A 27213-nucleotide genomic window follows, 5' to 3' on the forward strand; every position below is an offset into this window, starting at 1 on the left:
TAAAAGTATTTGTCAGTGTGGACCAGTTGCTTAGCTCCTTGTTTACTTGACCCAATTCAACTGGTCTACTTTTTATTGGTACGTCATAAAGCTTACTAATTACTTAACCATTCTCCCAATAAAATCATTGTCAACTTGAAGGATGTTTCTAATAAGGTAAAAAAAAAATCTAATCCAAGATTAGATTAGATGGTTAGACTTCACTTATGTTGGTAAAAGAATACTTTATAGGTGCTGCTACATGGAGGTCTCATAAGTAAATCTACTGGGAACTGCTTTATTTTTCTCTCTGTAATCCTGCAATACAATGGCAAGTGTCCTGATATTTTTAGTGTTCCTAATTTGTACTGTGGTGCCAGATTTTAAACATTCTTTTATCTTCCATTGTTTTATTGATATGTTTTCTTTGATCCTTTTCCCAATATAAAAACTTAAATTATAATATAGGTCTCAGGAAAACGTGTTGTTATTCCAAACAAAAAATACAGAGCATTCTCCTCTTTTGTTCTTGTAAATTGGGAGAGTCGTAATTGGACTTAATGTATTTGCAGCTATTCTTTTTTTTTTTTTTTTTTTTGTGAGAAGATCACCCCTGAGCTAACATCTGTTGCCAACCCTCCTCTTTTTGCCGAGGAAGATTGGCCCTGGTCTAACATCCATGCCCATCTTCCTCTGCTGTATATGGGAAGCTACCACAGCACGGCTTGACAAGTGGTGGGTCGGTGTGCGCCTGGGAGCCAAACCTGCAGTCTCCGGGCCGGCTAAGTGGAGCGCGCGAACTTAAACGCTATGCCACTGGGCTGGCCCTTGTTTGCAGTTGTTCTTATTTGTTCTTTGTTACCATTCTTTTGCTGTTGATAAGAGCCTATCAGAGATTGAAGAATGAGTTGATTTTCACTTTGCAAAGTAAAACTTAGGGCTTCCTTTAAGTGACATTTGAGTAAATGAGGAATAGGCAGCATGGGTTATTTTTTGTGGTACCAGAATGAATATAATGTACATTCCTGGTGAATAAATAGCTATGTTTTCTCATACCTGTTCTATTTCTTGTATGCTGAGAAAGACTTTTTCTTTTTTTGATGTTGATGTTAGTTATTTGTTTTTACCTTCAATTTATTACCTTTATTTTCTAAAATGCTGTGGTGCTCATGAAATTTATCCATGCAGTTTGCCCATTTTATATTATTTTTGGCCTGATTGTCATCTTCCCTGACATCTATTATTCATCCATCCGTGGAACATTTTGAGGCTTCTTATATCATCATATTATACTAGATGCTGTTGGGTATGAAGATGAGTAAAATAATCTTAACGTAGGGTGGAAAGATGGATACAGTTTTTTTGCAACATGATCTGTGATATTTGATTTAACTGATTATGACAGTTTTGTAACCACTCAGAAGAGATCAAATATAAGTTGCACTTAAAGGCTTGCCTTTCCTTGTTTGATTTCTAATTGTGACTGTCAAGTTAATTTTTTAATACAAGCACATTGGTTCATCTGAATTGTATTTTTGTAGACTGTCTATATTTCCATGATATTGCTTTTGTCTAGTAATTTTCAAAGTATACCTCCTTTGGTCTTACCTTCATGTAGAGCCATGCGTTGCTTAACAACAGGATACAGCCTAAGAAATGTGTTGTTAGGCAATTTCATTATTGTGTGAACATCATAGGGTGTACTTAACACAAATCTAGGTGGTATAGACTACTCCACACGTAGGCTCTGTGGTACTGATCTTACGGGACCACTGTCGTTTATGTGGTCAGTCGTTGATCGAAATGTTATGCAGCATGTGACTGTATTTTATTTCGTTTCTTTGAATTATGTCAGTATTGGCAAATATTCACCCTTGGCAGAAGGACTGACTTTATTATTATCTATTGACTAATTATTAACTTATAGTTAATAGCCAAAAAATCATTTTGAATGAGGTTTTTTTACTTTAAAAAGTAGAAAAAAAATTTATAATTTATATATCTGAAATTTATATAATGTTATAAACCAATGTTGCCACAGTAAAAAATATAGATATTTATTGCAAACATGCAAAGTTTGTACTAAGTGCTAGAGTACTAAGGACTGTGTAAAAATACATGAAAAAGACTAGCCAGCATTCCTGATTTGTGATTTAAACAAATAAAATGAATACAAATACAAATAAAATGAAACAGTAAAGAGGAGAAGGAATGGAATGGAATAGAAAGATAAAATGAGGAGGAAAAAAATTTATACTTTATTTGGTTAAATGAGGTTTTAAAAGTAGTAGATAGGTAAAACAGTTTTAAGAGAAGTACCAAAAGTGCTTGTAACAGTGGTGACTCAATGGAAAAAGTATTTAACATCTTCAAATTATTCCTCTGAAAGACTGTAGTCATTTGATTAGTAAGCCTTACGTTTTGTAGGTCCATTAATTTCTTCTGTCAAATGACAGGGAAATATGTCATTGTAAACGGAAAACACTGTACGTTTCTTTGATTTTCAGTTTTTACTTGCCAGTTTGTAGGGATTGTGTTAAACTAAATTTATGGAGAAAAACACTATTTTTGAGGGAGACTTAGCTGAGATCATTACTTTTGTTTGAAGCTAAGTTAGCTGCATTGCAGTTAACAGTTTGCATCCAGATGAGGACTTCTGACCCACCAGACTTGATTAGAGATAAACAGAATTGTTTTGCAGAAAGAGCAAGTGTAACGAAAAATACAGTATTTTTTTTTCTAGTTAAACTGTGTTTTTCTTAATTATCTTTTTATGTTTCCAATTTTAGAAATATGGAAAGCTGACCACCTGTACTGGTTGCCGAACACAGTGCAGGTTTTTTGATATGACTCAGTGTATAGGTCCTAATGGATATATGGAGCCATATTGTTCAACTGCTTGCATGAACAGTCACAAGACAAAATATGCAAAATCACAAAGTAAGTTTCAGGTATTTGGAAGTTAAAAAACTTTAATAACATGACTAATTTCTTAACTACTCTTTCTCCTTTAACTTTGTTTTTATGCTTGTTTTTAACTGCATAAACTGTTTATTTTTATTATCACAGTAAACTTTCTTACTGCAAAGATTTTTAATAAAGTTTTGATTAGTCCATATTTCTTTTAATTTTTCACTTATTGGTGAAGTTCTGTCCATGTCAATGTTCTTAGCTAAAATTGTTTTTCCATCCAAACATTATTAACACCGAGATTGTTTCATGTTTCTGCAGACTCTTCTTTTATGACAGTATTTTTTAAGGTATAAATAATCTTGGTAATTTATAAAAGAATAGTTTACGGAAGGTTCCATTAAACTATTCTCAGAGGTCGATTAAGTTTGCTTTTTTTTTTACCTTTCATTGCTTTATAAAAAAATCAGATATGTACCTTTTCTCTCCTAGGTTTGGGAATTATTTGCCATTTTTGTAAGCGAAACTCGTTACCTCAATATCAAGCCACAATGCCTGATGGAAAACTGTATAACTTTTGCAATTCCAGTTGTGTGGCTAAATTTCAGGTTTGTTATTGTTATTGTTACCCCCGCCCCCAATAAACTACACATAGAAAATAAACAGTGTAATATGCTTTATCTTTATTTAATGTGCTAATTTTTACATAGTTTGTTGAGGGTCAAATTGGAGGGTGAAGATTCTAGCGTCACAGTAAACAGTTGCACCAGCTCTCTACTACGACAGAAAATCTAATTAACTTTTTAAGTGTTACTTATGATATAGACTTAGAAGGTAAATAAGTTTTGATATAATTGAGCTCAGTGCCTTACATGTAGTATTTTCTTAGTAGGTGGTTTGAATAACATGTGACTCTTATGGGGAATTCTGTTTTATGATACATGAATGAAGGACATAGGTGTATTTAGCCTGGAAGTGAAAAGCATAAATGTTTTCCTCGTATGTTATAAATATGCCATGTAAAAAGGGGATTGGACTTGTTACAATTGGCCCTAATTTAGTACAAGATCAGTTTCAGGGAGACATTTTTCATTTTGGTAAATGTAAAGAAGAACTTGCTGACATAGTTCTTCTTCATTGTTGAAGCACAGTTAGTCTCAGAAGGTAGTATTACTGGAAGTATTCAAACTTAAACCAGTTGACCACTAGGAAGGAATAGTTTAGAGGGGACTCAGCATTAGTTAAGTGGTATGAGTAGATTTACCTGTTTCATGTGAAAATTTCACAGTATTACTCAAAGGTTTAAATGAGTGCATAAAGCCATGCTTCATGAGTTAATTCATCCAACAATTCTACTGTATTGCAGGCACTGTGCTCTATGTTAATTTAATTAAACTGAAAATACAGTTTCTTAAGTATGTTACAGTTACTAGCATTTAAATTGAGGTGATTTCGAATTCAGCCAGATGAATGTTGTTTTTGTTAATAGTTATATCCTCTACTGAGCTTAGGTGATAAACCACATTCAAGACTAAACTTTTATTTTGAAAGTTGGAATCATGGCCATTGAAACATCCTTAGAGTGGTAAATATTCCTTCTGACTTGCTGGCTTTTCTTAAACTAGAAATTAAGGAATAAGGATTAATTAGATGAGAGAATAAGTGTGCTTCTACTTGACATGCTACTTGTCAGATTTTAATTTCCTTTATTCCTTTTTGATGTTGGGTGAACTGGAATGTTGATTAAAAATGTTTTAACTACTTTTTTTGATTAATTGAAACTTTTACTATCCATGATTTAATGAGACCATTCATATATGTACATTGTATATTTTAAAGAAACACTTGATTTAGACTCGTTTCTGAGGAGATAGGCATCCAGATAAGCCTATGGGCAGCCTCATCACTCTGTGACTCTGCATTAAAGTAGTACAAAGTTGACAAATAGAAAAGCAGCATTTTTCCCTTTCTCTTATCTTAAAGCAAACCATAGATTTTGAACTTTGTCTTCATTAGATGTTTTTCCATTTCAAAGTAAGATAATAGGATAGTATTTCATTTGTTTTGAAAGAATAATTAACTTCGGGGGACTTCAAGTTTTTGGAAACACTAGGGGTAATGTTGCTGGTTTTTATTGTATGAATTTATTCACCTGATAGTGTCTTAAATCCGCATGTTTTATTTTCTCACAAATTTTAATTGTATTGTACAACGTTTATAGAAGTTTTTAAAATGATAAATGTTATTTTCTCCCTCCACTGCCAGCTTGAAAAAATTTTCATTAACTATTTCACATTTACAAGATTGTATGTAATGTGGATTAAAGAATGATAAATATCAGTGTACACACCACTCAGGTTGGAAATTATAATGAAATTTTTAAGCCCATATATGCTTATATCTTTTTCTATTCTGTAAATTGTTTTAACTTTTAAAAATTTAATAAAACTAAAATAAATTCCTGGTATCAATACCAGTCTGCAAATCTTTTTTTTCTACCTTTGTATAAGAAATGATCAATTTTAAAAAGTAATATAGACTGTTTTCACTGATGGACTTGAAATGAAAATGGTGGTAATAAGGCAAGTGGGACAAATCATTAGTAAATTAGCTATTGGAGAGAGAACTAGGAGCTAGGTTTTTTAAGCATTTATTTACTAGTTCAGAACTTGGTTAACTAGCATCACTATTATTTGTTTACATTTTCTTAAAGAGAAAAAATTATAATTGAACGGTATGATGTTTTTTCCTTTTTCATATTATTTTATTTTAAATACACAGCGGTAATCCTGTGGTAAAAAATGAATTTCAATTTTGTAAAACTAAGTTAGTATCCTAGTATAATTTTTAAAGACAAAATTCAGAAATGTGATTTTATGTATTGAGGAAATATTTAAGCAAAATACATACTATTTTCTGGACATAGTTGGTATTTGACAACAGTCACAAATAAAAATGCTAAAATCCATGTTGGACTCAGTATGTTTTGTTCTTTATTTTAGGCTCTAAGTATGCAGTCATCTCCAAATGGCCAGTTTGTAGCCCCAAGTGATATTCAGTTGAAATGCAACTATTGCAAAAATTCTTTTTGTTCAAAGCCAGAAATCCTGGAATGGGAGGCAAGTCATATTTTGTTATGTACATTATTTAGTGCTAAAATAAAAGTCTAGTAAAATAATTGTGCATTTCCGTTTGAGAATCTATTCCTTAGTGGATAAAGATTAGTTTTTTAAGATTTTGTGATGATTGGATTATTTACTTATTTATGTGAGAGTGGCACCAACAAAGGATCTGTTTCTTTTTAGGTCACACAAAAAATTATTGAAATCATATTCACTGTATATTATGTTCATAATAGTGTACAGAATGTCATTTTGCTTAGTTACATATCTGGAGTATCTGTACAGTATTTTTCACATATTTCCCCCCATCCTTATAAATATTTTCTGTGAACTATATCTTGTATTGCCTGCTACCTGTAAAAATTAGAATTTATTAGTCATGTACCATGTTGTCATTTGACATTTTATAATTGTGTTTTAATAAAAGAACCCTAATGTAAATTTATTTTTCTTTTCTCATCACTCTTGCCTTCACTAGTCTGTTAATTTACTTTGCCATATCTTTTTGCAAAAACTGTGATCATTAATTTTTGTTTCAATAAGAGGGCAGTAATATATGGATGGATGGACAAGGTGGCTCTGGCTGAACATTTCTTTCTTGAGCAATGTCATCTTTGGCCACTCTTTATTTTCACCTTTTTTGAGGGCATGGAGTATATAATAAAATGGTGTACAAGATGGAGTACTAACAACAGACTGCTCTTGAGCCTAAACTTATTAGTGGCTGTTGGCAAGTCACTTAGTATGTGAGTGTTAGGCAAAAGGTGATACGCAGAACTGGACTACATGATTTCTAAAGTACTTTGGAAATATGAAATTTTATTGTTTTAACACGTTAGTCCCTAGAACATTTTTTAGTTTGTTATTTTGTTTGGTGCTGTCTCAAGAGCATTTAAACCAGTTATTCTTTGAGACTGTTGTTGGCACCTAGTGATGATTTTTAGTGGCTAATACCCTCTTTAAATCACAACAGGAAGAATATTGAAGCCCCAATAAGAGAGAATAAAGGAATGATGGGGAATGAGGAAAGATATCCATAAGCAAGGACATAGAATTGTATCATGTAGGAAATGAAGATCCTGCATAAACTGAATTTTGATAATAACTAGATGAAAATGAAGTCGTTTCCACCATCTCTGTGTTAGTGCTACTCCGCTTTTGTAGTCTCATTGGTGTGTTGCTTTTTTTTACATGGAAGTTAAGTGTTGAAAGGAGTTAAGAAACATCATCAAACTGAATGAGAGTTGAGCCTGTCGCCCAGGTGATTGAGAATTCAGAGGCCTCTTGCTTCTCATTCCATGGTTGGCAGTTGTGGTTTCATTGTTGCTCTTTTCCTCTTATAAGTTATATGTCCATGATGGGGCAACTTTCCATGATGATTGCCTTACTACTTGAGTAGCTTCCTACATTCTTTCACCTTTCTTGTTTCGGTCTTCACATATCTTTTCTAAGTGTTAGGTAGATGGTTTAGACCTAGCCTACATCCTCCATAATAACAGAGGGGGATAAGCTGCCGCCCCGCAAGTTTTAACTTGTTCCTGTTTGGCTGGATATTTGAAAAGTAGCTCTGGCTATTGTGGGTTTGGGGCCGGGAGAAATAACTAAATAATTTCTAACCTTGCTCTGTTCAAGGAAACCAACTCCGTCTTAAGCTTAGCAGCACACTGTATGATGGCCCCAAATTGGATACTTGACCCCTAATAGGTCTCTTACTATTAAGCAGTGATAGAAATGTGATTGAGCCTACTTGACTATACTCAACAAAGAATATTTCTTTTTGAGTGAAAACATTATTAATGTCATAATTCTCATCTTTTTGTGGCATACCCATGTTATATCTTCAATTGCTTTCTTCTCATTTTACCAGTTCTCTTAGCAACACCAGACTGCCATCTTGTTTTAGTGATACTTGAACTCTTTCATGGAGTAATTTTAGGGTAGTTAATGGTATAGAATTTTGTGGAGGTGTCTCTAAATATAGCAGTGAATTAGTTACACAGGGTGTCTGTGGCGTATAGGAAATATATCCTCCAAGATTACAACATTAAGTAGGTAAATGATTTAACTTTGTTTCTGTAAAAGTGGCTTGTTTATTTCTTAAACTTGTTCTTGAGGTGGTTGTCATATACTTACCAAGGTTCCCATTGTGCATTTAGAACAAAGTGCATCAATTCTGCAGCAAAACTTGTTCAGATGACTATAAGAAGTTGCATTGCATAGTTACATATTGCGAATACTGTCAAGAGGAGAAGACTCTTCATGAAACAGTAAATTTCTCTGGCGTTAAGAGACCTTTCTGTAGTGAAGGCAAGTGTATATACACTGTTGTTCATACTCTTATTAATATTAAATGTTAATTTTTTGCCAAAATATATAACTACGTATGTCCAGTGTAGCTGTACAGATTAGCATAGCTGAACAAAAAAATTGAGTTCGCTTTTTTACAGACTTGTTTTGTTAATTTTATATGTATTTGTAGACCTCTGGGCCTCAAGGTGTTTTATCTTTAAAAATTTGGTAACCTATTTTTCCTTTAAAAGGAAGTTTTGAGGATAAAATAAGAGCATTATCATACCGTGTCATTTCAAAACTTATAAATTGTGATCTGAAAGTTGTTTTTCCAAGTGGATTAGAATTATGTTCCATTGGATCCATTTCCTTGCCCAGCTTACTGCCTAGCCTACAAAGGTTTTCAATATACTAGAAAGAAAATCACATGTGGCACCACTACTTATACAGTAAGTGAATACTTACAGGGAATAAGGATTGACACTGGCTTTTTAAATAGTACATTGGAGAATTCTCTTTCCTCTCATTTATACTTTTGCTGCTCTGGTGTCAGGCAGCAAATTATAGAAATGAACTCCAGTTCTCATTCTAATTCTGCAGAGAGAGGAAACCAGGATTGTAGCTATGGGATTTGGGCTCTTGTTATTATTACTTTTCCCCAGATGTCACATTCTTGGTCTAAGCTGCTTTCACTTTCTTTCCTTCTTTTTTTTTTGGCCCCAGGCACTGAACTCCCAGCTTTCTTATCTGCTATCCTTATCTCTTATTTTCCAGTTAGTTTTTTTTTTTTCCTGGATCCACTTTTTTTTATGGATTTCTACTGCTGGTTAGGGGCAAGAAAAAGGTTGGAAAATCCCAAATGCCAGCAGTAGAGAATGACAGCAATATCAAAAGATTATCAGTCCATTCAACTAGTGCCTCCGTTTATATATCATACATATCACGTATAAGGTTATATATGTAAGAGAGTACTGCTTATAAAACAAGACGTTCCTGTTTATATAGGTTTAATTGGTATATTTCATCTGGAATGAAAGGTAACCATGTTTACTGTTAAGATCACAGCTATAATCAAAAGTGACATGTTTCTTTGAACAGATTGATTCTGCATTAATTTAACTCTTTTTACACCTGAGTTTTTGTGCAGTGACACTCTTAGTTATTCATAAGTCTAAATGTATTCATAAGTCTAAATGTATTGGTGTTGATGGCTAACATACATATCAATGATCTTGTACCATTTGGATTATATGGATTTTACTAGAATGAATAGACAAGTAGCAGCACTAGATAGTTGACATTTAAGAACATAATTTTCAATTGGAGGGACTCATAACTTAAGATGGGCAATAAAAGGTTAAAAAGGATATGTGTCTTTTTCCTGTTTAATAATATATTTTGTGCTTTCTCTAAGTGCACCTAGTTCTCTGCTGGAACCTGTCAGAAATAACAAAACATATAATGCCTGGTACTGCTATCAAAATCTAGTTAGAAAGAGAAAGCTAATAAAGGTAAAATATTAAAAATGTTTTTATAGTTCAAGGTAACAGAAAAGAAGTTATAGGACAGTATGTAAATAATTACCAAATAAATTATATAGAAAACAATTGCAATTTGAGTTCACAGGTAGGAAAGATCATTTAAAATTAGGTTGATGAGGGCAGAGTTTGTGGAGGAGGTGTAATTTGAGCTCCTTATTAAAGGATGGGTAGAATTTCAGTAAATACATGAGTGGAGGGTTATTCTTACGTGGCATAGCATGAATAAAAGCGTGGAAGATTATTTAATCTTTATAGAGATATTATAGGGAATAAATAAGATTGATATGTAAAAACATTTAAAATAATGTATTTATGTAGTAGGTAAAAGAAATAGTTTATTAGAGGAATAGAATAACAAAATGTTTTCTCTGGACAAGTCAATAAACCAGTTATACTTCCCTGAGAGTCCATGTAGGGTGACTGAGACAGGTAAGGCTAGAAAAATTCAGCTAAAATGCCTACTTAGCCAAATATATCTTGTTTACTTAATGCCTATCAACAGACTACATTGTTTGATTTCTCTAAAATGCCTATTTATGGTGTGTTTACTATATGATACTTAAGCAACGTTATATTTAAATAGAGCGAAGTTCTGAGATGTTACTAGATTTGAATGTCTTAGAGCATTAATTATTTGAACCCATGTGATATCTAATATAGTATTCCATGTTCTGTTCCAATTTTTACAGGTTGGTGTTGATCACAGTAGATTTCACAGTTTTGATCAGGAGAGAAAGGACTTTATATGTCAATTTATAGATCCTTTCCTAAGCTAATGATCTATTTGACTTATAAGCTCTTTCTCACCTCAAAAAGTGTTTTCTGTTTTAATATTAAAACCTTATATTTTTCAGGCTGCAAACTATTATACAAACAGGATTTTGCAAGACGTTTGGGATTGAGATGTGTTACTTGCAACTATTGCTCTCAACTATGTAAGAAGGGAGCAACCAAAGAACTTGACGGTGTTGTGAGAGATTTCTGTAGTGAAGACTGCTGTAAAAAATTTCAGGATTGGTACTACAAGGCAAGTAACTCAAAATTTTTATTACAGCAGCTACCTTAACCAGTGTTTAAAAAAAACATTGTAGTTATTACCATTACGAGTATGGTAGGTTATTTATTTTAAAAATGCACACACATTAGGCCTGGCCCAGATGATACAATTCATTAAAATTCTTGTCATTTCAGTTTGTTGTTTATAACTTGAAATAGTATTATTACTTGTTTTATAACTTAGATATTACCCAAAATTAGGATATATCTGTATTTTCAGCAGTGTAGTTTAACAAAATAGATTATTTCTCTAAAATTTGTTGTGTCTTTATTTTACTTAATAGAAATATTTTTGATGATTGCTTTGTCAGTATTAAACATTAGCAGGTAATTGTTTTGAATACTTAGGATATGTTTTAAAACACTTTTTTCTTTTTTGTCTTTCTAATTGTGGATCTTTGGAGAGTTTCAAATTGAAAGGACACTATATGCATAGAGACCAAAAACATTTAATTTGAAACTGTAAATCAGCATGTGTGTGATGTGTGTGTCTTATTAAAATCTAAAAAAGTTAAGATAACCCCCTCTGCTTCATTGCGTTGGTTTCTTTCTGGGTAAGAAAATGAGTGCAAATTTGGGCTTCAGTTTCTTGGCTTTTACCCAAGAAAAAGTTATTAGTTCCTCTGTCCATAACATGGAAAACCATCTCAATGCTAAAGCTTCAATATGGATGTGGTTCTAAAGCGTGTGAATACAGATGTCATCATAACTTCAAAATTGTGAAATACTGCTAAAGAAACAAACAGTAAAATGGTTGAAATATGTAGAATATTTAGTTCACTTAATGAAAGTGACTAGTGTAAAATGGTACTATGTACTTAGGAGAATTGTAAGAATTCTCAGTGCAGTTCTTGAATATCTACAGCTCCACATTTTTTTTTTTTTAATAATTTTTTGTTTATTGTAGTAACATTGGTTTATAACATTGTAAAAATTTCAGGTGTACATCATTATACTTCTATTTCTGCATAGATTGCATCATGTTCACCACCAAAATACTAATTACAACCCATCACCACACACATGTACCGAATTATCCCTTTCACCCTCTGCCCTACCCCCTTCCCCTCTGGTAACCACCAATCCAATCTCTGTCCCTATGTGTTTGTTTATTGTTGTTATTATCTACTACCTAATGAAGGAAATCATAGGGTATTTGACCTTCTCCCTCTGACTTATTTCGCTTTGCATTATACCCTCAATGCCCATCCATGTTGTCACAAATGGCTGGATTTCATCTTTTCTTATGGCTGAGTAGTATTCCATTGTGTATATATACCACATCTTCTTTATCCATTCGTCCCTTGATGGGCACTTAGGTTGCTTCCAAGTCTTGGCTATTGTGAATAACGCTGCAGTGAACACAGGGGTGCATGTATCTTTACGCACTGGTGTTTTCAAGTTCTTTGCATAAATACCCAACAGTGAAATAGCTGGGTCATATGGTAGTTCTATCCTTGATTTTTTGAGGAATCTCCATACAGTTTTCCATAGTGGCTGCACCAGTTTGCACTCCCACCAGCAGTGTATGGGAGTTCCCTTCTCTCCACATCCTCTCCAACACATGTTGTTTCCTATCTTGTTAATTATAGCCATTCTGACGGGCGTGAGGTGATATCTCATTGTAGTTTTGATTTGCATTTCCCTGATAGATAGTGATTTTGAACATTTTTTCATGTGTCTGTTGGCCATCTATATATCTTCTTTGGAGAAATGTCTGTTCAGGTCTTTTGCCCATTTTTCAATTGGGTTGGTAGTTTTTTTGTTGTTGAGATGCATGAGTTCTTTATATATTTTGGAGATTAAGCCCTTATCAGATGTATGGTTTGCAAATATCTTCTCCCAATTGTTAGGTTGTCTTTTCGTTTTGTTGATGGTTTCCTTTGCTGTGCAGAAGCTTTTCAGTTTGATGTAGTCCCATTTGTTTATTTTTTCTATTGTTTCTCTTGCCCGGTCAGACATGGTGTTTGAAAAGATGTTGCTAAGACCGATGTCGAAGAGCATACTGCCTATGTTTTCTTCTAGAAGTTTCACAGTTTCAGGTCTTACATTCAAGTCTTTAATCCATTTGGAGTTAGTTTTTGTGTATGGTGTAAGGTAAGGGTCTACTTTCATTTTTTTGCATGTGGCTATCCAGTTTTCCCAACACCATTTGTTGAAGAGACTTTCTTTTCTCCATTGTATGTTCTTGGCTCCTTTGTCAAAGATGAGCTGTCCATACCTGTGTGGGTTTATTTCTGGGCTTTCGATTCTATTCCATCGATCTGTGTGTCTGTTTTTGTGCCAGTACCATGCTGTTTTGGTTACTATAGCTTTGTAGTATATTTTGAAATCAGGGAGTGTGATAGCTCCAGCTTTGTTCTTTTTTCTCAGGATTCCTTTAGCTATTCGGGGTCTTTTTTGTTCCATATAAATTTTAGGATTCTTTGTTCTATTTCTGTGAAAAATGTTGTTGGAACTTTTATAGGGATTGCATTGAATCTATAGATGGCTTTAGGAAGTATGGACATCTTAACTATGTTAATTCTTCCAATCCAAGAGCACGGAATATCTTTCCATTTCTTTGTGTCTTCAGTTTCTTTCAGAAATGTTTTATAGTTTTCGGTGTACAGATTTTCACCTCTTTGGTTAAGTTTATTCCTAGGTATTTTATTCTTTTTGTTGCAGTTGTAAATGGGATGGTATTCTTAATTTCTCTTTCTGCTACTTCGTTGTTAGTGTACAGAAATGCAACTGATTTTTGTATGTTGATTTTGTATCCTGCAACTTTACCATATTCGTTTATTACTTCTAAAAGTTTTCTGGTGGATTCTTTAAGGTTTTCTATATATAAAATCATGTCATCTGCAAATAGTGACAGTTTCACTTCTTCCTTTCCAACTTGGGTCCCTTTTATTTCTTTCTCTTGCCTGATTGCTCTGGCTGGGACTTCCAGTACTATGTTAAATAGGAGTGGTGACGGTGGGCATCCTTGTCTGGTTCCTGTTCTTAGAGGGATAGCTTTCAGTTTTTCACCATTGAGGGTGATATTAGCTGTGGGTTTGTCATATATGGTCTTTATTATGTTGAGGTACTTTGCTTCTATACCCATTTTATTCAGAGTTTTTATCATAAATGGATGCTGTATCTTGTCAAATGCTTTCTCTGCATCTATTGAGATGATCATGTGATTTTTAGTCTTCATTTTATTAATGTGGTGTATTACGTCGATTGATTTGCGAATGTTAAACCATCCCTGCATACCTGGAATAAATCCCACTTGATCATGGTGTATAATGTTTTTAATGTATTGTTGTATGCGATTTGCTAGTATTTTGTTGAGGATTTTTGTATCGATGTTCATCAGTGATATTGGCCTGTAATTTTCTTTTTTTTGTGTTGTCCTTGTCTCTTTTGGTATCAGGGTAATGTCAGCTTCGTAAAATGAGTTAGGGAGCTTCCCCCCCTCCTCAATTTTTTGGAAGAGTTTCAGAAGGATAGGTATTAAGTCTTCTTTGAATGTTTGGTAGAATTCACCAGGGAAGCCGTCTGGTCCTGGACTTTTAGTTTTGGGGAGGTTTGTGATTACTGTTTCGATCTCCTTACTGGTGATTGGTCTATTCAAATTCTCTACTTCTTCTTGATCCAGTTTTGGAAGGTTGTATGATTCTAAGAATTTATCCATTTCTTCCAGGTTGTCGATTTGGTTGGCATATATCTTTTCATAGTATTCTCTTATAATCTTTTGTATTTCTGAGGTGTCTGTTGTAACCTCTCCTCTTTCATTTCTGATTTTACTTATTTGTGCCTTCTCTCTTTTTTTCTTGGTGAGTCTAGCTAAAGGTTTGTCAATTTTGTTGATCTTTTCAAAGAACCAGCTCTTGGTTTTATTAATTTTTTCTATTGTTTTTGGTCTCTATTTCATTTATTTCTGCTCTGATTTTTATTATTTCCCTTTTTCTACTGGTTTTGGGCTTGGTTTGTTCTTTTTCCAGTTCCTTTAGGTGCATTGTTAGATTGTTTGAGATTTTTCTTGTTTGTTGAGATAGGCCTGTATCGCTATAAACTTCCCTCTTAGAACCGCTTTTGCTGTATCCCATAAATTCTGGCATGTCGTATTTTCATTTTCATTTGTCTCCGGGTATTTTTTGATTTCTTCTTTGATTTCTTCGTTAACCCAGTCGTTGTTCAGTAGCATTTTGTTTAATCTCCACGTATTTGTGGCTTTTCTGATTTTCTTCCTATAGTTGATTTCTAGTTTCATACCATTGTGGTCAGAAAAGATGCTTGGTATTATTTCAGTCTTCTTAAATTTATGGACACTTGTTTTGTGGCCTAGTATGTGATCAGTCCTGGAGAATGTTCCATGTACATTTGAAAAGAACGTGTATTCTTCGATTTTCGGATGGAATGCTCTGTATATATCTACTAGGTCCATCTGTTCTAGTGTGTCATTTAAGGCCAATGTTTCCTTATTGATCTTCTGTTTGGATGATCTATCTGTTGGTGTAAGTGGAGTGTTCAAGTCCCCTACTGTTATTGTGTTACTGTCTATTTCTGTTTTGATGTCTGTTAATAATTGCTTTATATATTTAGGTGCACCTACATTGGGTGCGTAGATATTTACAAGTGTTATATCCTCTTGTTGGATTGTTCCCTTGATCATTATGTAATGCCCTTCTTTGTCTCTTTTTACAGTTTTTGTTTTAAAGTCTATTTTGTCTGATATGAGTACTGCTACCCCAGCTTTCTTTTCATTGCCATTTGCGTGGAGTATCTTTTTCCATCCCTTCACTTTCAGTTTGTGAGTGTCTTTAGGTCTGAGGTGTGTCTCTTGTATGCAGCATATATATGGGTCTTGTTTTTTTATCCAGTCAACCACCCTATGCCTTTTAATTGGAGCATTTAGTCCATTGACATTTAAAGTAGCTATTGATAAGTATGTACTTACTGCCATTTTTTAACTTTTTTTTTTTCCTCAGTGTTTTAGTAGTCCTTCTCTGTTCCTTTCTTCTTCTATACAGAATTGATGGTCACTTTAGTTTGACCTCTGTCTGAAAGCTGTACTCATTAACTCCACTCCTCCCTCCTTTTATGTTTTTGATATCATATCTAAGCTCTTTTTTGTGCATTTGTATCCATTACGTTCTTATCATGGAAATAGATAATTTTTCCTATTTGTGGTCTTCTCTTTTCTCCTTAAATCAGTCCCTTTAACATTTCTTGTAGCACTGGTTTCTTGGTGATAAACTCCTTTAATTTTTGCTTGTCTGGGAAAATTTTGATCTCTCCTTCCATTTTGAATGATAACCTTGCTGGGTAGAGTATTCTTGGCTGTAAGTTTTTTCCTTTTAGCACTTTAAATATATCATGCCATTCTCTTCTAGCCTGTAAGTTTTCTGCTGAGAAGTCAGCTGATAGCCTTATGGGGTTTCCTTTGTATGTAACTTGACATTCTCTTGCGGCTTTTAGGATTCTCTCTTTATCTTTAATTCTGGACATTTTGATTATGATGTGTCTTGGTGTTGGCCTCTTTGGGTTTATCTTGTTTGGGGCTCTCTGTGCTTCCTGTACCTGGATGTCTGTTTCCTTCCTTAGGTTAGGGAAGTTTTCATCTATTATTTCTTGAAATAGATTCTCTGCCCCCTTGTCTCGCTCTTCTCCTTCCGGGACACCTATAACACGGATGTTAGTGTGCTTGATGTTGTCCCAGAGGTCCCTTAGACTGTCCTCACTCTCTTTAATTCTTTTCTCTTTTACCTGTTCACCTTGGGTAATTTCTTGTAGTCTTTCGTCCAGCTCACAGAGCCTTTCTTCTGTATCCTCTACTCTGCTTTTGAGTCCCTCTAATGAATTTTTCATTTCCAGTATTGTATTCTTCATTTCTGATTGGTTCTTTTTTATATCTTCCATTTCTTTGTTGACATTCTCACTGAGTTCATCTATTCTTCTCCCCAGATCAGTGAGCATCCTTAACACTCTTAGTTTGAACTCTCTGTCAGGTAGGTTGCTCATTTCTGTTTCACTTAGTTCCTTTTCTGGGGTTTTGTCCTGTTCCCTTACTTGGAATGTATTCTTTTGCCTCCTCATTTTGCCTCTTTCCCTGTGCTTGTGTCTACGTATTAGGTAGGTCAGCTACGTCTCCTGCTGTTGGATAGGTGACCTTATGTAAGTGATGCCTTAGGAGGCTTCCAGTGTGCTTTCCTCAGTTCTCAGTGTTTCAGGGGTGACCCCTATGTGGGCTACGTGTGTCCTTCTGTTGTGGCCTGTTTGCTCTCCCTGTAGGCACCCAGGGAGGCCGAGTTATGCTCCTGGCTAGCTGTTGTAATGCTCAGCTGCTTGTAGTTGTTGTGGGCCCTTCAGTCTCTTTATCAGGTGTGGGCAGCCCCAGCACAGTTGGCTGCAAGTTCTAATACCACATTTGAGTTGCAGTATTTCTTTTAAGTGAGTAGGCCCCTAGCGTGGCAGGTTGTTAGGCTCAGGGCCTTACAATTGCTGTAAGCCTTTAGCCTATTAGGTCTCCTGTCAGCTCGCTGAGGATTGCAGCTGGGTGGGGCTGGCCTCAGGCACAGGAGCACCCAATGGTTTCAAGCTTTGGAAGGTGGGGCAAACCCCGTATGTGGCTCTTTGAGAAGCACAAGTCTTATGCAGCTGATAAGCCCTGCCGCCCACAGGTCCACACACACAGTCAACACAGTCCTGCCCCGTGTGCGCTCCCCGACCTCCCCAAGCGCACCCAGTCTCTCCCCGGTGGGAGCCCCACACGCTCCGCCAGCGCCCCACACTCTCCACTGGCTCCTTGTGCACACCCTGCCCCGCTAAAGTGGCCTCAGTTTCCAGGCTGCCGAGAATCCAGTCACCAATCTATGCAGGCCCACAAGTTGCCTGAGGGCTTGTTGTTGGGTGGGGCCAGTCTCTAGGGTGGGCTGCCCGCCTTGGCTGAGCTGGATTAAATCGGTGCTGTAGCGGGTGGGGCAGACCCTGGGCTTGCAGGCCTCAGGGAGAACTCCAATGGCGTCTGTGTCAGCACGCCCACACCAGGCCACAACAATGGCCGCCGCCAATGTCCCAGTCCCTGGAGAGGTCTCACCCCTCACCGAAATGCACTCAGGGCCTATTAGGTGAGTCTCTTTTTGCAGTTTTCTTTCTGGTGATTTTAGGATGCTGTCTGAAACGGGTGAGTTTGCGCATGGACCCTTCAAGAGCCGGTTTTAGTTTCTTTGTGAACCGGGTTTTCTGGGGGTGCTCCCAAATGTTTTAGTAGCAGGCAAAGTCAGATATTATGCCGCTGGTCTGGATTGTGCTGGGTCCACAAAATGCCCACAGCGGGGGCGCTCCCTGGCTCAGGGCCCCGCGCCTCCAGGGAGGGCTGCGTACCTGTGAGCTGCTCCCAGTGGCCGTGAAGCTGGCGGCTTGTGAAGGCGGCGTTTTTCCTCTCCAGAAGGGAGCCTCTGCCTCTTCTACCTCAGTTAGGATTGTCCGTTGTTGCAGGAGTTCCTCTTATCCAGTTTTCAGTTCTGTCTCGGGTAGTTCTTCCATGAGTAGTTGTATATTGGCTGTGTCCACGGGAGGAGGTGAGTTCCAAGTCTGCTTACGTCGCCATCTTGTCTCGAGATATCTCCACATGTTAACTAACTTGTTTTTTTTTTAAAGAGGAAGATACTTTCCAAATTGTAAGAGGTTGTCGCGGCTAGGAGTTTTGGTGCACTTTTAAGTTACTTCATTATTTTACTGTTGCTTCTAACTAATTTAAGCCTTAGAATTAAGGTTCAAATTTTAGAAACACACAGGACAAATATACTAACACCCTCGGTACATACCTTTTAGTCTAAACCAATGTCTTCTTCTATTATAGACAGTAGCAATTTTGAGAAATCACTCAGAAAATGTTACTTGAATGGCTTTAAATGCTCAATTTTAGTTTAGCGTACACAAATACACCTTCTCCGTTGTTTATGTGGTTTTATTTTTGAAAATTTGGATAAATCTCAAAACAATTGTTATTTAGTGGCTACAAATGTGAAATTTCATTTTATTATTATCTGTTACCTTCTTCATCATTTATTTTATTGTTTGATACAGAAGTTGTTACCATGTGATAATGACGATTTCCCTGTCATTATTTTATTATACAAATTTCTTCCTAATTGTGTAATCATGAATCTAAAACTTTAAGTTTTGTTTTTTTTTGTGAGGAAGATCAACCCTGAGCTAACATCCATGCCAATCCTCCTCTTTTTGCTGAGGAAGACTGGCCCTGAGCTAACATCTATTGCCAATCCTCCTTCCTTTTTTCCCTTTTTCTCCCCAAGGCCCCAGTAGATAGTTGTACGTCATAGTTGCACATCCTTCTAGTTGCTCTATGTGGGACGTGGCCCCAGCATGGCCGGAGAAGCGGTGCGTCGGTGCGTGCCCGGGATACGAACCTGGGCCGCCAGTAGCAGAGTTCGTGCGTTGAACCAACAAGTCACCGGCCCGGCCCTTCTGTTATTTATTTTAAAAGATAATTGCATATAATGTTTTTATTCATGCATCGTGCAATGATCAAATTTCAGTGAGGCAGTGCATTTCAGCACATAAGAATATGTTAGTTAAATAACCAGCTATAATTATGTTTATGTTTAATGTTAGTATTCTATACATTAAACACATGTTTATTATTATTTCTTCTTATTTTAAAACCAATACATTTTTGTATAATATACACAATAGCACTATTACATACTGTACTAATCTGAGGAATAAAGGTAAGAAAATTTTTGTCACTCGGTGAATTTGTAAAGCAAGTAACAATGATGTTTTATTAAATATATGATCAATAGGAATACAACTTTCAAAATGAAGAAAAGAGTTGTCCTTCCTGATTCGTCGTTGGCCTCTCTGTGGAGACAGCCAGTATTATAATCAAAGAATAACTTTGTTCCGTGTGCTTTCTAATTGAATCAAACTGTACTTTCTTATACCTCTCATGAGTCCCTTCTGTTCACTGCTAGCATCATATCATCTTGAACATGTGGTAAATAGAGTCCCAACCAAATTATTTTTTGACCTTCTTTCTGCTTCCACTTTTTCAATTTAGGATTACAGAGTTTTAGATTTTAGTTCATTAAAAAATGTCCTTTACTTTCATTAAATTGTCCTTTAGTTCATTAAAAAAAAGTCAGTCCAGCTTTTATTAGGAATTAAAAAAAAGTGCCCCATCAGGGAAACTAAAAGCAACAGCTAGCCAGTTCAGTTGTTACTTTACCTTTAGTCATGAACATTTGCTGCCTGCACATGAAGGAGCATATGCATTGAGTTTTACTTTCTCTTGTCTTTGTGCTTCAATTTTGAGAGACTACCTAGAGTATAAATAACTTCAGTTTCATTTATTTAAATTTAATTTAAATATTTAGTATTATAATTTTGAAGTTAACTACTTATGTTTCTTTTACTTGACAAGACATTTTGAATATCTGTGTTTTCTGGTCTGTATAATGGTTTGCTTTTGGATTTAAAACAGGATTATTAAATACTCGCTCTTCTAAATTGGAATATAAAATATGTTGAAAACATGCAACCAAAAAATGCTGAGAATAAAATTGTTTTTTTCTTCTCCCAGATAACTCTTTAGAAGGAAGTAGATTTTACTTTTCCTCAAAGTAAATGTTTCCAGGCATAATGTGAAACCAGATGGGAGGATAGTTCTTTTGATTTCTGTAAGTTTAAAATTTTTGGAGAAAAACGATTTAGTATTGTAATGCAGTAATAGCCAGGTGTTTGATATATAGCGAAGATAATTCAAAAGGTCCACTGTTTCCCAAGAAAGTACTAGTACGTCGAGTACGAGTACTTCTTACTACTACTAATAAGCTTTTCTTAAACTTGTTACTTCAGATTACAGTTTTTTAACACAAGTTTTGATTTGTTTTACAAACCCGTAGTGAATGGTAGCAATATTAAATTCTTTAGTGCAAACACCCTGTAATAGTCTAACTGTATGACTTACGGGCTTTAATTAAATGAATACTTAAAGTTTTAGTAAATTTTAGTTATAAAATGATAGCTGAATGAAAAATATTATTGGGCTTTTAAATTTTTTCTGTTTTTGTCTATAAATTGCTAGAAATACTGATTTTTTTAAAAAAATTGTTTTTTAAAATTAATTTGAGAAAGAATATCTAATATTCTTGCTTTAAATGTGCTTTTTGGGTGACTGAAGAATTCCTATCACTTAAATGCTTTGCATAGTGCCCAATCACCTACTCTTTTATCACTGCATTCTTTTTTTTTTTTTAATAACTCTGTTGTACTCAGAAAGATATATTGGGATATCATAAAGAATGCCTTTTTACAATGACGGTAAAATCCCCTAATTCATTTATGTTCATGGTTCCCCCTTACAAAATTAGATGTGAATGATGAAATGGGGAACAAGTGAATGGGAAAGTTACAAGGATGTGTGTGTGTATCTATACATCAACTAAAAATGAAAAGTTGAAACTGTCCAATAATGTAAGGGACTATGTCAGTACAGGCTGAATGATCTTTTGTCTATTAAGAAGAGATTTCTGTATTAGCTGAGAGGTTGGATTAAGGTTTTTGAATTAAGAGTTTAGTACCTGCCTATTATTTAGATTTGTTTGAATCACTGGCCTTTTTTTTTTTTTTTTTTTTTTTGCAAAATAACATACAATTCCCAATTTTCCACAGTGATAGGAAAACCTTTTAAGGATTTTATTTATTTATTTTTTCACCCCCAAAGCCCCAGTAGATGTTGCATGTCATAGCTGCACATCCTTCTAGTTGTTGTATGTGGGACACGACCTCAGCATGGCCGGAGAAGCAGTGCGTGGGTGCACGCCCGGGATCTGAACCCGGGCCGCCAGCAGCGGAGTGCTCACACTTAACCCCTAAGCCACGGGGCCGGCCCAGGAAAACCTTTTAAACCAGAGACTTAAGTCACACTTCAGTTCTTATGCTATAGAAATGTTAACCTTTCGTAAGAGTTCTCTCTTGTGGTTGGGAGTGGTGTTGGTAAGGAATGATGGTCATTAATGATGTTTTCAGATTAGTCGTTGTATTTTAGTTCAGTTCCAAACACTTACCAGGAGTTTGCATTAGTGGCTGTAAAAGAAAAAACAAGAAACAAAAGAGGTTCACAAGCTCTAAAATTTTGGTTATGGCATTAAATTTGGAATCAGTATTGAGTTCTGTTATTATTCTTTCCTGAAAAAATATATACACATTTTGTTTCCATTTGCAAATTGGCATTAATCTTGCTTCCTTTTTTTTCCGGATAGAGAGAAATCATCTAAATTTATTTTGAATCTTCTGGAACAAAGGAATTTTAAGTATTGTTACTACAAAATCCAAATGTCTATAATTACAAAATAATGAAGTGATTTCATTGTTCCAATTCTTTGGGTGGAATGTGCTTGGTTTTATGCCCGTGGCCTTCTAAATATTGTGTAAATGTGTAAATTTTACATAGGGACTTTTTTCATTATTGAGTAAAATATGACCTGGTTGATGTTAAGTGTTAATGTTATTGAGGTTACCACATAATATTACCAGCAATATAAGATTCGAGCTCACAATTTTCTGAACAAGAGATCTGATATGTAATATACATATACTAAGAGTCAGCCTAGTACATGTAGTGATTTGAATATGTTTTATACAAATTGATTTGGATTTTAGATGTTACATTGAGAACCTTCTTGCAGCATTTTACTTTTATTAGGATTTTTATTCTCTAGTTATATTTACTCATTCTGTCTTTCCATTGTCTTTATAACTTGGTGTACTAAATAAAGTCCAGGTTTTGACTTGGATTGCCTGCTTTGAATCGTGTCTTTGCATTTTTAATATTTTGCCTTAGACAAATCACTTAACCTATTTGGACCTTAGTTTCTAGTAATGTTGTGAGGATTATAGAGATTAGATATAGCTTGCTGGGCTTTTATTTTTCAGATTCTCTATGAATGAGGTAGTTGGGCTACAGCTTCACTTTTGCTCTGTTCTTGCACTGTTGAGACTCCTGAATAGAGTGTTAAGCTTTCAGTTCCTTCCTTGGTGCCCTTGTCTTTTCTTTGAGTATAAAGTATAAAAAGGGAAAAAACTTGAAACCTGGAATCTTTTAATGGTTATTTTAAGGAACAGTTTTTGACTGGTGAAAATTTTACATAGGGACTTTTTTCATTATTGAGTAAAAATGACTTGGTTGATATTAAGTTGTTAATGTTATTGAGGTTACCACATAATATTAGCAGCAGTGTAAGATTTGAGCTCAGTTTTTTGGACAAGAGATGTGATATTGGCATCACGTAATAGTCATAATTTATACTACAAATCTTCATTCATTTAACATTTATTCAGCAGGAGAAATACCTGACCTGGAGAAAAAAAAGAGCCTGTGTTCTAACCTTGGGGTATGTTTGTTATATAAGACCTGTTTACCAACACAATCATTTGTTAATACTCCTGACTAGGAATTTTGACATAGTATGTACTCATTGAACTCCTGTTGAGACATAAAGTGAGAGGTTTCAAAGCCCACAGTATAACCTTTAGATTATTTAGAGTAATGAGGAAAAGCTACAGCCATGATTATTATGAACTACAACATATTTAGTATTTATTGCTTTATCAAAACTTCTAAGTTGTTAGTTAAACCAAAGGATAATTTAAAAAATTATAGTAATTTACTTCTACTCTAACTAGATCAGAAACTTAATTATTAAAGGAACTATATTTGAAATTAATCATTTATATCTTTTGGTTCACTCATTAAGATGTTAAGAAATAGTGAAAATGGGCGAAATGGAGGGAAAAGGGGATACTAAAAGATAAAAATTTGTCTCTAGAGTATTGATTCATCATCATAAAGTATAACTCTTAATGTATGAATTTTAGTCGGTTTTATTTTGCATATTGGCAGACCAGTCAGAGCTGGTTGTTTTCCTAGATATAGATCAAATTTGTTGTCTTAAAATGTAATTGTTTTTTAATTAATTAAACATTTAAACATGGAGTGTTTTAAAACATGAACTGAAGTTCTTGTTATTAAAATTAAATTAGTGTAATTATTAGAGCTCTTCAGATTTGTTATATTAAACTGTTGAGAAACAAAAATAATTCAAGTTAACATCCATCATTTTCTCATCATAAGAGCTTCAAAATTATTCTGGTCTTATACAACTTCTTTAAATTGATTTATTATGAACTATCAGTTGAACCTGGGAAATTGATCCATTAATCAGAGATTTTCAATGTAATATGATTGTAGGAGACTTCTATCAGTATATCATTATGGCCCTCAAAACATTAAAATATATTGTACCAGTTTGGTCTGCCAATGTTCCCCTTTTGATTATCCTATGTTTGTACTGCTGGTCTTTGACTTCTGGTAAGTATAGAAAGGGATTTTGACAATTAGGTAAATTGCTACCTTTTTTTTTTTTTTTTACTTTTATTGTGGATTTTACTGTATGTTTACGATTTATATTATAATTTTATTTTTTCTTTATCAGACATTGTTTTATCATTTGGCAATAATCACTGATAAACTTAGAAATCTTTAAAAATACATATCTGACTTTTTAAACTTTCTAACTCGAAATGTCTGATACTTTCTTTTTTTTATTAAGGCTGCAAGGTGTGACTGTTGTAAATCTCAAGGATCTCTTAAAGAGAGAGTGCAGTGGCGTGGGGAAATGAAACATTTCTGTGATCAACATTGCTTATTACGTTTCTACTGTCAGCAAAACGAGCCCAACATGACAACTCAGAAAGGACCTGAAAACTTACATTATGGTATGTAATAATTTAAGTAGTAACTTGAAAAACCTATACAGTATCCTTTGGTTTCTTAGATCTGAATTCAAAGTAATGATAATGAATAGTTGCCTTTGAAGATAGTTTAACAGCAACTTCTGTAGTTTCTTTGGGTGGAAGTGCCCTGTATGATGTTTCTCTAGATGTATTGCTTTTTATTTTATTCTCTTCTAAAAACTTAGTGCTAGTTGAAGCAATAGAGTCCAGTTGGAGACACAGAGAAGCTAAACAGAATTATAACAAAAATTTTTAAAAATTCATCTACCTATCATGTGTCATCTTCAATTTTATTTTATTTATTTATTTATTTATTTTGTGAGGAAGATCAGCTTTGAGCTAACATCCGTGCCAATCCTCCTCTTTTTGCTGAGAAAGACCGGCCCTGAGCTAACATCTATTGCCAATCTTCCTCCTTTTTTTTTTCCCCTTTTTCTCCCCAAAGCCCCAGTAGATAGTTGTATGTCATAGTTGCACATCCTTCTAGTTGCTGTATGTGGGACGCCGCCTCAGCAAGCGGTGCATCGGTGCACGCCTGGGATCCGAATCCGGGCCACCAGTAGCAGAGTTTGTGCACCTAACCGCTAAGCCACGGGGCCGGCTCCTCATCTTCAATTTTAAATGAAAACTATTTTTAGCAAATTGTATGTGCTTCGGGGTAGGTTATGAGGAACGATAAAAATTGTTTAGAAGTTGTGACTTATTTAAGAGTTAAATTTAAGAACATAATATTGTCCCCAAAGCAATGTTTACTTTCTGAGAGGACAAAATGTGAAAAGAGTTAATTCCACTTATTTAGCTATGTATTTCAGCTCTCAAATTTATATTCTTTACTTAAAATAGCTTAAAATATTTTCTTCAGTAACTATTGTAAAAATCATTAAAACTTAATGAGAAATACGGATTTAGAAAATTCTGAAGAAAGTAATATTTATCTTATTTTAAATTTGTTTATGTTTTTAGATCAGGGTTGTCAGACGTCCCGAACCAAAATGACAGTAAGTATTGCTTAAGTGCTAAATATTGATTTTGATAATGTGGGGATAAAAAAATAATTAGTCCAATTTGATCTGATCATAATAAAAGATTTTTTTACTTTCTTCTGTTGAGACTGTTGAAGTATGCAGCTGAATTACCTGGTATTAAAACAGGTACTTTCATAATGCTAGGGAATATAAAGGTGAATTAATTATGGCCTAAACCTACACTGGGGGAGATAGACATATAAATGGTATTTGAGTTGAAGCACTCATAATAGATGCATCTTTAAGACAGTAGCAATAGTATGTTTGAAGTGATTGACTGTATCTGTTCGTGGCAGCTGTGAAAAGTCTTCTAAACAGTTGAGTAGAAGGTTTCCAGGTAGATAGGGATGAAAAGGAGGAGTAATAATGTGCAAAGGGCATGTATTTTTGGCAAAACTGTTCATTAGTGCCAAGCTTAAAGGGAGTGGAATCATGGGAAATGAGGGAGAAAGGATAGGCTGGGCCAGATATGCATTTATTTCTCAAGTAGGGATCTGAGGATCTATGCTGGGGCTGGGATTTGTGACTTTTAAAATTTGAGAAATACTTCCATAATGTGTCCTGGGTTTTTTTATTTGCTTTTTTTTTTTCTTTAGTCTTTTCCTTTCTTTTAGTGTAATACATCAAATTCTGCTTTTATGTTAGCAATTGAAGACTTTTGTAGGTTTTAAAGTGGCCATTAGTGTGTAATGAAGAAAGGGAAGAGGGAGCATTTTTCCACACTTTGAAGAGCAGTGAGCCTGCCCTCTGCGTGCTAAGTCTAGCAATAATCACCAGTGTTGGGATACTGGTATTTCTGGCATCTGTGTCCAGGGGGAGCTCTACAGGAGTCATTTATTGGCATCACAGTAATTCTCTGGGCTCGTTCTTGTCCTGATAAGAAAGAATAAATCAGTGGTTCTTAGCTCTGGTTACACATTAGAATAACCTGGGGACTTTTCAGTGTCTGGGCCCCAACTGAGAAATCCTGTATGTTTGAAAAGTTCTTCAGGTGGTTTTAATATGTAACGACAGTTTAGGGTCACTGATATAGGTGAAAGATTGGTGTTTTTGTGTTATTCCATTCAGTTCTTATTTTTAATGTTAATAGAATCCTAGAAAAGTAAGAGTGCTTTCTCCTTTGCTTCCTCCCCTGTGTGTCCCCACTTTGTGGAAATGTATTTTTAAGTCAGGTAATTCAGAAGTACATAAAAGTATTCAGCTGAATCATCTCATTTTAATAGCAGGCACTTTTCATCCATGCTGAGAAATATAGAGATGATCACTCCCTATTTTGTTATCTTGGTGCAGCCAAAAAGCAACCCCTCAACCTTGTTTCAGACATGCACACTTTTGACCAAGGCTTCAAGAAATCCCTTCTACCAGCACAATATTAAATACTTTTCTCCTCTCACAGCACTTGAACCATGTTATATGACAGACAGAAGGATGGAGGGAGGATTATTAGTAGGGAAGGATAAGTCAGTCTGCCATTGCAGCTACTGCCTTTTGTCTTAC

General features: G+C 34.9%; 1 protein-coding gene across 2 annotated transcripts in view; it reads left to right on the forward strand.

The window, feature by feature from the left end:
* The window catches only part of ZMYM2 (zinc finger MYM-type containing 2), a 105563-nt gene that overhangs the window by 51537 nt on the left and 26813 nt on the right, over positions 1 to 27213 (forward strand). For both annotated transcript variants that reach the window (XM_058547790.1, XM_058547789.1), the window contains 7 exons: positions 2769 to 2919; positions 3382 to 3497; positions 5892 to 6008; positions 8168 to 8318; positions 10696 to 10868; positions 24508 to 24673; positions 25655 to 25689. In XM_058547790.1, coding sequence (XP_058403773.1) covers positions 2769 to 2919; positions 3382 to 3497; positions 5892 to 6008; positions 8168 to 8318; positions 10696 to 10868; positions 24508 to 24673; positions 25655 to 25689 — 909 coding nt within the window. The remainder of the gene's footprint in view (positions 1 to 2768; positions 2920 to 3381; positions 3498 to 5891; positions 6009 to 8167; positions 8319 to 10695; positions 10869 to 24507; positions 24674 to 25654; positions 25690 to 27213) is intronic.

The sequence above is a fragment of the Diceros bicornis genome, chromosome 9, assembly GCF_020826845.1.
Source record: "Diceros bicornis minor isolate mBicDic1 chromosome 9, mDicBic1.mat.cur, whole genome shotgun sequence".
Lineage (NCBI taxonomy): Eukaryota > Metazoa > Chordata > Mammalia > Perissodactyla > Rhinocerotidae > Diceros > Diceros bicornis.